Source organism: Cyanistes caeruleus, chromosome 5 (assembly GCF_971803275.1).
Source record: "Cyanistes caeruleus chromosome 5, bCyaCae1.hap1.1, whole genome shotgun sequence".
Classification (NCBI taxonomy): Eukaryota; Metazoa; Chordata; class Aves; order Passeriformes; family Paridae; genus Cyanistes; species Cyanistes caeruleus.
Genome location: NC_141705.1, coordinates 69,677,835 through 69,688,884, shown reverse-complemented (window position 1 = coordinate 69,688,884; position 11,050 = coordinate 69,677,835). Strand labels below are relative to the sequence as shown.

General features: G+C 45.6%; 2 protein-coding genes across 2 annotated transcripts in view; one reads left to right on the top strand and one right to left on the bottom strand.

Moving 5' to 3' along the window:
• LOC147653225 (uncharacterized) overlaps positions 1 to 11,050 on the bottom strand; it is a 420,383-nt gene that overhangs the window by 61,117 nt on the left and 348,216 nt on the right. The window lies entirely within an intron of this gene.
• LOC147653228 (uncharacterized) lies at positions 2,546 to 8,343 on the top strand. The gene is made up of 2 exons (XM_086890084.1): positions 2,546 to 7,538; positions 7,854 to 8,343. Exons 1-2 carry the CDS (start codon positions 6,726 to 6,728, stop codon positions 8,058 to 8,060), a joined length of 1,020 nt encoding a protein of 339 aa, XP_086746210.1. The 5' UTR covers positions 2,546 to 6,725; the 3' UTR covers positions 8,061 to 8,343.

Genomic DNA, 11,050 nt, shown 5'->3' with positions numbered 1-11,050 from the left:
AATCATGGCAAAGTTTCACCTTTAACACGTCTGCCCTCGCCTGTGCCACGTTACCGGATACATCCCTGCTCCCGGAGGCGCAGGGAAGGATCAGCGGGAGCGGCCGGAGCTCCCGGCAGTGCCAGGATTGCCCTGGGCAGAGGGCAGAGAGCCGTGCCCGGGCTGTCCCCACGCTGTTCACCCGCTGCTCCCGGGCCTGCCCGCAGCGAAGCCGACCGTGCTGAGCCACAAATGAAACAAAACCCGAGCGCTCGGATTGCTCCCTGTCCTGCCAGAGCCCCTTCTGCTCTTTGCCACAAGGCAAGGCCCCAAGCCACCCCTTTCTGTTCACCTCTCCATCACTCGGTCAAAAAAAGAACATTTATGTTTGCAGCTTTCAAATAAGTTTCCTTCTTCAAGGGATTTCTTCAGATCTGGCACAAACCCCCTCAATAGAATAAATAATTCTAATTGGCTTCCTAACAGAGGATTTTGCTGGACCTTTCCTAATAAATCCAAACAGTTTCAGCACAAGATGTGCATGGTCATTTTTCTTTTCTATCCCTTGCTTCATGACTCAACTCTTCACTTTATTGTACTCAATTTTATAGTTCAGATTTTAAGCTGAAGAAAAATCCTTCTCTCTGAAGAAGATTTTCTCATCAATTGAGCCATATATATTTTTAATAGGGATATCAAACCCAGCCTGATGGAACAAACACCTTGAGACACCTTCTGGACATGAATGTCTCTTTAAAAATATTAAAGCTCTAAGGGTTGAATTCTTTGCAGGTTTAACTGAACTGAAAGAATAAGAGACTTTGCAATGGGATGAAATGATGACTCAGGTCTCTAGGACATAATCAGGTTTATAGGATCTCTCCAGCAGCCCCCATCCATAGGGCTTTGCACTCCTGTTCTCCCATTTAACAGAGGAAATAGGTACACTTAAAAAGGGTTACCAAAACCCTTTTACCTTTAACCTATTAACAAAAGCTAAACGAGATACTTGGGAAAATCCTAATGCAAAGAAACATTCTGAGTGCGGCATTTTCTTATTGAATAAGCTCTTATTTTCTTAGCCAGATTCCTGTGGTGGAATCTGGCCTTGAACAGAGATTTTTAACACCAATATTGTGGAATGGGACGAGAGGACCTTTGTTTCCAGCTGCCTGTGCTGGTTTCTGTTCACCCTAGACTGACACCAAATAAACACGGTGCTGGGTTTCCATATAAATTATTGTAGTAGAAAGGCACCTGTTATTCCTTCAGAAAGAGCTCCCTACAACAACACAAAATTTCTTCCCAAGCCAAGGGAAGTTTATTTCCCTCTGTAATTTTACTGTGTGTGTGTGTGTGTGCGCTAGGTGGAAATAGAGAACTGTGAAAAGGCTCATTTTAGCAGGGATAACAGCTCACAGAAGTTATTCTGAGGCCTGGGCCGGAATGAATCACATTCCCACGTGTGTGTGCTGCCTGGCAGCAATCAATGCTTCCTCTTAGCAAGGGCACTCCGGGGGATGGAGAAATCAGAGCTGTGAAAAACCCAGCAAATCCTGCCTGACAGCTTCTCCAGGCAAACTGCCCTGCCGGGGCACCGGGAGCACGCTGGGATGTCGGGCCCATTCCACAGGGGCTCCTTTGGGATCCCTGCGCATCCCAAAACCCCATAACCCACTGCCCACCCCGGCCCCCAGTGCACTGACCTGGCTGGGAAGCTGTGAAGCAGGGGAGATGCTGATGGCAGAGGGCTGGGAAGCAGGGGAGATGCTGGGATGGCAGAGCTGGGAAGCAGTGAAAATATTGCAGTTCTGTAATTCAGGAAGAAGCACATGTTCCAAAGGAAATCCATCCAAAGCAGATTATACAGCATAGATTTGTTATCCATTTGAAGTTATTAACTGGAAGACAAAGAAAGATTTCTTTGGTAGCCTCACAGGTTTATCTTCATCATTTATAATAGGACAGTTACTCTGCTTTAAATATAAGTGGTTTCTTTCCCCCAACAGTCTCATCTACCTCCTCACCAAGCTGATACAGAATAGAGGAGCACAGATCGTGTGAGGAACAGATTTGGAATTACATAAATGGACTTACCATGTGGCTACAGCTGATATTTCCAGCTCTGTGGCCTAAGAGCATCCATCCAATGTCCTGCCAGTCCAGCACTTCCTGATGGTATTTGCAGCCACTGCTTCCACAGAAGTCAGAACAACGCACTTCTCCTTTGAGGTCATCTGGCTGCTGCAAGTGCAACAATGGAGCCACCAAGTTCCAGTTGCAAGGTCAGCATTACAAATTTAAAACCTTCCTGGTACAAAAGGTAAAGGCTCTCCAATCCTGCTGGAAACAAGAGCTTTGAAGAAACCTAACTCTTCCAACTTCAGCTTGCTTCCAACTTGAACGGTATCAGCTTTTTTAGATAATAAAGGATTGTCTGTAGATTACTGTGGATTAAAATTAGAACTGCAGACCTGACTATTAGTGAGGAAGGTGATGGTCCTTCTTCTCCATCCCTGGAATCACCATCATGCACTGTCTCGACTATCTCCAAGAGGTATTTTTTTTTTCAACGTGGATAAACAGTTTTAGGAAGTTTGGAACAGGGAGAATGGCTGCCTTCCATACAAATCAAACAGGTTCCATTTCCAAGTGATTACAATTGTATCAAAGTCTTCAGGCCCAAATAGGTGTAGCCTCTGTGAAATACAGAAGCCCTTATGAAAGGCTCACTCAGAAGGTGTGAATAGAATAAAAAAGAAATTCATTATAAAAAAATGAAGAAGGAAAAAACCTTCATTCCCAGCACTGCAGAATTCCAGCCAAGTAAAATCTCACTCACTTTACAATGAAAGGAAAATATTTGAGTGGTGGTGGCAGGGACAAGGCGAGGATATACAGTGCCAGGGAGGATTCTGCACTTAGAGATGCTGAGTATCCAGCCAAGAGACAGAAATTCAATTGCCAAGGCATTTGAATGAAGTCAATTAAGTCACATCACCTTTTCTATTTCAGTGTTTCCATCTGACAAGAAAGCAAAGGCGGGCAACAGAAAGCAGGTGAGCTGCTGCACTCAGGGGTAGGGATCAAATGAACTATGCTGGTTCCATATGCACTATGGGAAAAGCAGGCAGAAGAGAGGAAGAGCTCTAAAATTAAGATGGAATTTTAACCTCTTCCTTCTCTGTTGACACTGACTGTAGGCATGTCTAACAGCTTTTCAGACAATTGTGTTTGATTTTGTTCCACAAACCTTACCTAGATCCACATTCATTAGCTGACTCTCTGCTGCCATCAAAATTGAGGGAAGGAACACCTTTTAGCACTGCTTAGAAACAGAGGAGATCAAACTAAACTCTGCAGCTCCAATGAGCGAAGGAATTATGTCCTATCCACCTTCATGAAGCCGCAAAGACCAAAATCTCTTGAGAGCATGCCATTTCCTTTCAGCCTTCTACACTGAGCCTTCAGCTCATCACGGATCAAAAGATGCTGCACTAAATTACAAGAAAAATGACTGCATTCTGTTTAGTTGCAATCCTGGTAGTCATAACAAATCTTGTGTGCATCAGATGGCCTCCAGAAAAATCACATGCAACAGCAACACCATCCTCAGATGCTCTCCCAGTACCTTACCTAATCATTGCTCCGTCACTGGACAAGACTTGTCCCCACCCTTCACACCTACAGCAACAAACCTACAAATCTTCCAAACATTTCTTCAATTCCACACCCCTCCGGAACATTCCCGCTTAAAACCGCACAGCTGCCCACGGGACAAAGGTCCAGTGTTACAAGCTTCTGCTCTCCCTCCACACAAGCCCCTTGCACATCTTGCACTGCTGCTCTGAAACTGCACAATTTGTCAGCAGCACCATTAGACTCAGAATTGGGAAACAATTCCTTCTGCTGGGTTAAGTTGGAAACAGTTCAGGCTACAGGAGTTCTTTATTATTCACCCTCATGGAATGCCCCTGCCCTTCAGAGCTCAAGCACTCCTGTGCAGAGCATCTCATGGAGCCAAAGAGAAAGGACTGCTGTCCCAAAAGAAGAGTCTGGGAGGAACTCCCAGTGTCCTTCATGCCTTGAGAAAGCTAAGGAGCAGTCACTGATGGCCTAAAGGGTACAAATTCAGTTCAGATGACAAATTTTCCAGGCTGATCCCCCTCCTCTTTATCCTCTAACACAACTACAAACAAACCAAATGATAGATTTCACAAGGAATAAGGGATGTTTATAAGCAAATCTCTAAACTAAGCCTGGCATGCTCACCCAGGAGTTCAACACAGCAAGGCAGGCACTCTGCACTACCTAGTTCATGGCAAGAGATTTCTAAACTCTACCAAATGAAGAGAAGAAATGAAACAGAGAGCAATAGAACCGTATTTTAATTCATTTCAAGGCATGGAATAACACAGAATCTTTTCCATGAAACTAGGGCATTTTTCTCCCTTATCTAGTGCCCAAGTAAGATTAGAAATTGGGAAAAAAAACCACTGAAACTGCAAATGCATTTTGCCCCCAGCTAGAAACAAAAGGTAATTATTTGAAAACTAGAAAAAACTCCAAGAGGAAACGTAAAACATTATGGAATATGTATTATTTTTATCACCCAGAATTCCCCATGTTAAAGGCACAGAGAAAACCATCATTCAGAAGTGGGAAAACAGAGGGACTGTACAAGTGAAATGGAGTTCTGACAAATGATGCTGTGTAGAATATGGGTTCCCAAACCAACAGAACAAAGGCACCCCGAAAAAAAAAAGCAGCAGCCTCAGAGATTGTACATTGCAGCTGAAGCACGGGGGTTTCTGTAGATTCACCTTGTAAACTGGCACACTTACTTGCCAAGGCTGCTGAACTTCTTTCACCTTAAACCACAAAACCTCCCAGTCCTTCCACAGCAATCACTCCATCAAATCAAGACAGACCAAAACATGTTCTTTGCACTGTTCACAATAAGATGAAGTTATGTGCCCAAGAGATACCATTTGAAGTCAGAAGGAACAAGCCAGCAGGTGTAGAAAACTGGTATTTGAAGAAGTGACAAAAAGACAGCAAACTGAAGCCCATGCTTAATACAAAACCCCATGATTAATAGAACACAAATGCAGATGGATATGATAAGCTTGCACTGTCGAAGCTAAAATCATTTCTAACAAAATTCACCACATTTCCAAGAATTCAGTACCACTTGTGGTGGCCACTCCTGATCTCTACATAATATGTCAGCAGTTCAATTGGCAAGAATCTCTTTATCTAGATCCAAGCAGGGAAGAAGTCAAGGTCCCAGTGATATGCAATTCTGTAGCTTCATTAGAAACCTTTCATCCTGCAATAGTTGAAATCCAAGCGAGAAAAGAACCTGTTTGGACACCAACTATCCTTAGTAGCAACGTTTTGCAGCACGCAATTTGAAAAGGTTAACCTGCCAGGCAATAATACAGACAAGAAAAATGAAAAGGAGGGCAAGGAGAATCATCTGCTGCTGAAACTGCTCTTCTACAAAAACAAAGTGATATGAAGATTCAGCCCGTGAAGAACACATTCCTCAACCAGGAGAGAAAAACACAATTCTTAAAAATCTCCTCTGTCGTTCTGATTGGGAACGGTGGGAAAGAACGACACGGACTCTCAAGGGAGTCACAACAGGAGAATCTTCTCTACTTTATTACTCTAGGCTTGTCTAATAGACAGATACGTGGAAAGTACAGAAAGGAAACTCTTATTGCTTAGTAAAGTGCTACATCACCATCATTGGTCAGCGGGGCTCACCACCCCCCCCTGACTTTCTCCTGCAAGGAAAACAAGAGGACAGACAAACAGCACCTGGCAGTTGTTTTCTGTCTCTGAGGATTGTTTTGAAATCCTCCTATGAATTCCCAGGCTAGCTTCTCGGGCAGGACTGATAGGCCATGGGGCCTGCAGTTTCTGCAGCTCTCTGCAGCCTGCTCCAAAGCTAGCATCCATACTCACCACTACATAAGAAATAGAAAATTGACTACAAATCACGTGTTCACTACTTGTTGCTTGTTCACTACTCAGACATCAGAATTACTACCACAATACTAGAAGAACAATCCAAGAAACATATTCCAGGGATGCATTTTAATTCATTTGCTGCTGCCAGCCGTGCTGTGCTTTGCTTCTATCCATCCACCCTGCTGCAAAAAGGTTCAATTGTGTTTTCACCATCACTTCAAATCAGCTCTTTGACTCACAGCTCACCGCAGGCCTCGAAACAGGAGGCAAAGATCTGCACCACTTGACCCTTCAGAACTTCTCACCCATCTATGACCTTTCTGGGGCCAGCTTCAGAAAATGGGGGGGAAGCCATTCCAAGGAACACGACCAAGGAAATCACACAGCACTCGGGACTTGTTCCAGGCATCAAATTTTTAATGGATGATGTGAAGTAACACCGAAGCAATTCCTGTCCACAGAAAAAAAGATTTCAAATGGTTTTGTCTCAAGGACAATCACTGGAGGTTGAAAGTTTCTGGGGCTGAAAGTTACATGAGGTCCTCAACACTGAGCAATCAATATCCCCACAGTCTAAACTGTGAAATTACTACCTGGGCAAGGAGAACATTTTCAGGATTTTCAACTCATCTCAAAGCCTCAGTAGAACTCAACCAGCAGAATTCCCCTGAGATGGCACTGTGCTCTGGAAGCCCTCAAATACTCACTAAAACAGACTTGACTTTCACTAGGACAGCTGCTCATGAAAATCTGGGGTAAAACCTATGGGCAGTGGCCATGTGCACGCATATTCCTTCTTCCCACAGCAGGCACAATCAAATCCTCCTTTGAATGGCCTCCAAGTTGAGCAGCACTCATTGGCACAGCCTCTTCTCCCACAGACAGGCCAGCGAGCAACACGGCAGCGCCAGCCAGGTGGGCAAGGACAAGAGAGAGCAGATGCCAACAAGGCTTGGAAGCTGGGCCAAGGGAGGTTTACGGTGGCCATTGGGAAGAACTTGTGCCCAGCGTGGGCCATCAGATACTGCAATGGCCTGACAGGGGCTGCTGGAGTCATCATTGTGGCACGGGTGCAAGGCAAGCCAGGCCGCAGCGCTCGGGCCCCGCTCTGCTGGCCATACTTGCCGCCATGGCTCCCAGCTTGGACTCAACATTCTCTCAGGGCTCTCTGCAGCCAGGGCGTTCTGTGCTTCTGTGACATCACAGCCTCTGAAGACGGCACGCTGGCTGGCAACTGTCCCCAGCTGTTGCTGCGCCCCAGAGCCCAGGCACAGCTGCTCGCAGAGAGACGCCCAGAGCCTCGGTGCTGCTGGCGGAGCACTATGGCTGCTCACGGCTCCTCCGCGCTGCTGCAGCTTTACGTGCTGCTGCTCTTGGCCCATCCCCTCGACCCTGTGAGCAAACCCGAGAGGAGCACGGGTGCCTCTCCTCTGGTTCCGGAGGATTTCGACCTGGAGGAGAAGGACTCTGCGCTCCTCTGGTGGGCGGCCAGGACACTCCTGCTCATTGACGTGCTCCTCATAGGAATGGCCATGGGATGGGCCCTTGGAAGAAGATTTCAGAGACGCTGGGGAGAGGTGAGGCAGGGGGTGGGGGGTCAGGGGCAGGTGGGATGGGGCAGACCTTGAGGGCCTCTTGGGCACCCTTTGGCCAATGCCCTGCGGCAGAAGGGGCCTGAGCTCCTGGCTGGGGAATGTGGCCCAGGGGCTGAGCTCCATGGACAGCACCAAGCAGAGGCGGCAGAGCTCTGCCTGCTGCAGCCTCTTCCCCGGGCCAGCCCAGCCCAACTGGGCCCGAGTCTCTGTCTCCCAGGCCAAAGGCAGCCCCACAGGTGCCGGCCCCGCTCTGCCTCTCTGCCTCTTCCATGGGGGTCCCTGTGCTTTGCCTTGCAGCGGAATCTCCAGAGCCCTTCGGGCTGTGCGGGGCCCCGCCGCCATCGAAGACAGGGCTGTCCCACCAAGTTGATGCAGCTGCTCAGGCAAAACCGTGACCTGATGCGGCTGCACCTTCGCTACAGCTCTCAGCCGAGGAGGCCAACCACCAAGATGGCGGCAAAAGAGGGCAGTGACAGGAGACTCCGCACCTCCCCACAGCTCTGACCTCCAGCGTCGCGCTCCATCTAAAGAACCTTACGGGGAACGGGTGACCAGTGCCCAGCCCAGGCACTGCGACGTTCCCCACCTTACAAGTTAGCCACACCCCTGTTGTTGTTCGATTCCCCACCACGTTTTCCCCAAGGAGTTGACCTTTCCCTTAGTGTTCAGTTCTAAACAGTTGAAGCATTGAAGTTTCTTAGCCTTAAGATTCTTACCCCATAGTCTTCTAGTAACGTTGGATTGTAGATTTTAGAAGTAGTCAAGTGAATAAAGTTCACGTTTTCTACACGTTGCTGTGTCATTTTCTTGAGGTTGCACCTGAGACCTGGGGACTCCTTGAGAGATGGCTTTGCATGGCAGCTCCAGACTGCCTGCAATGGAGAGCCCCAGTGCCCCAGCAGGCTTTGCAAGAGCACGGAGGGCAGCGGGAAAGAAGAAGGTGGCCAATATTCACCTGCCTCCACCTTCCAAGGAAGCTTGCAGTCAAACCCTGTCTGCCCTTTAGGGGGGACCCTAAAGGCCCCGGCAGGCATCCCCATGGCCCCAGGACGGGGGGCTTGCAGCACTCTGGGGCACCAGGAAAGGAGCAGGATCATCCCTGGAAAGCTGTCTGGAGACAAATCCAGAGACGTCTCCCCTGGCATCCAGGCAAGGGCTGAATTCAGGCAGGCTATTAGATCCACAGGCTGCCTGGGCTATGGCACCAATCAGTCCTGCTTCATAGATTTCGGGGGGCGGGGTTATACATATATATATATATATATATATATATACGCATATATGTATATATGTATCTACATCTGTATTTAGTTCTTTGTATTTATCCTGTTGACCCTCAAATAGGATTAGATTTCATTTTCCTACAAAACAAAACATCTGTTTTTTGATTTTTAGGAATCAACCATCTGTGCTCCCACTTTAAATCACTTCTCTCAAACTCATTCTGCATCTTGCTCCTTTCCAGCACCATCAAATACCTCTGTTAAAATACAGAGCATCAGTGGAAGGACGACAATCTTGTTACTTGCTGAAGAAAGTTAACTTGGATGACATACCTGCTTTTAAAAATCCAAGAGGAACAAAACCTACACATCAGCTTTAGAATTTCAAAAGCTGCTTCCTCAACTCTTCCACACCACTTTACTCTTTGGGGACATTCAGCAGCAATACCAAACAAGCACAGAAAAGAAATGGAAGAAGAAATGCAGATAGTCAACAGCTGACCACCTACCAAAATACATTTTAAATGCAGCTCCAAGTTCTCCAAGAGCAAGTTTGAAGTGTAAATGGAGACACTCACACAAAATTACTACCACTTGGTACTTTTGGCATTTCCTTGGGCTTTCCTCTTCATTTTTTTTTTATCTCTCACCTAAAGCAAGAGAAAAAACCCCAAACAAACACAACCTTTCAGGCAGAGAAAAGATGTGGTTGCTCTTGAAGAAAGCATTTCATTCTGCCTGGAGAAGAAGCTGCTGGGAAAAATATTAGCTTTTAGCAAAATGGCACTGTGCTGTTGCACTTGTTCTAGCACTGGGAGAAAGAACAGGCCCGTCTGTAAGGCTCCTGCAGCTCACCCTGGCTGAGGGTCATTGACCACTGAGCACTGCAGGCATCACTGGCAACAACGATGGTGGAAAATGGGGAGGGAGCAGGATAAATAAATGTTTGCCATTGCCTTAGCCAAAAAAACCCCAGACATCAAAAGCAACCCACCCTCAAAACAAAGCTATGAAAATAGTTTGCCTCTGAATTTAAAGAACTTCAATTAACTCTATGATGTGTGCTTTTGGTTCAGCATTCATCAATCTGAATTTGAATATGCACAGGGTAATGAAAGGTAACTGAGGCTTAAAAATCATGTCTATTGACTTGTGCATAGCCTATACTGAAGCACATTAAAAAGCAGCGTTTTGCTTGAAATCTGCACGGTATTAACTTCATTCAGTCTTACACTCACTAGGTAATTAAATACATGAAGAAATAGATTTTTTTTTTTTTTTTATTAAGAATGCATTATTAATTAGGAAGGCATGGCTTTAGCAGAGTCTGCTGATACCAACATTACTCAGCTAAGTTCAAAGTATGAACACAAGAACTTGATGACAGAAGCAATGTTCATCAGAGCCTCAACAAGAAAGTTGCAGTTCCAAGTTTTTCAGATGTCCTACACTTGCTAAGGCACCTCCAGAAAGAGGAGTCAACTGAAAATAGCACAGGAAATTTGAAACCCATTTCTATATTTTTCTTTTTTTTCCTGAACTTTCTTGTGGGCAACAGAAAACTCCCAATATGTGGAATGCAATGTAGTTTTTATGCCAGAGTCATGAGTCATCCCCTCAGTTCCAACCTGATCCAATGCTCACTTGAATCTTGGAAAGGCTCAAATCAGCAAGATGAAATTAAAATTGTATTCATGAAAGGAGCTCTTTACTCTCCATTCCCCTCCCTCCCCCAAATACATCAGCACCAAGTGAGAAAGGCTCAATTTGAAAGATAATTATTACACAATTAAACTTGGACATAGCTAGTTTGCTACAAGTTCCAGCAGACAGACAAATGAGAGCAGAATCAGAGGTTATCAACCTCAATAGAAATTCCAGCTCATGCTTTCCCCAAAAGCCTCATTTAATTTATCCAGGATTAAAAAATAAAAGAGAAATGAAAAAAAATCACATAAAAGCATTTCACATAGTATATAGTGAAATACTATCATTTCCACCTGAAATATTCATCATCATTATTATGTTTTTCCATAGTAAATTACAAAGTCTCCTGCACCCATCTTCCCAATATCTCATTCTAAGTGCTTGCTACTTTAATCCCTTAGGAAGCAAAAGGAGCCTCAGGTGTCTCTGGATCAACAGAAACTAAACAACACAGCTTGACAAAGTATATCAAATTGTCAATCAACTCAATAAAGAACTCCCACTCCAGAGATAGCTATCACCAGCTGATGAATTTGGCTAGGGCAGGTTTAGTGAAGAAAAACT

What these genes read in the sequence shown, in the direction of transcription:
- LOC147653228 (XM_086890084.1), top strand. Translation starts at nt 6,726, where the DNA reads ATGGGCAGTGGCCATGTGCACGCATATTCCTTCTTCCCACAGCAGGCA. An exon ending in TTCAGAGACGCTGGGGAGAG is followed by an intron (nt 7,539 to 7,853) that starts GTGAGGCAGGGG and finishes TTTGCCTTGCAG; the next exon opens with CGGAATCTCCAGAGCCCTTC.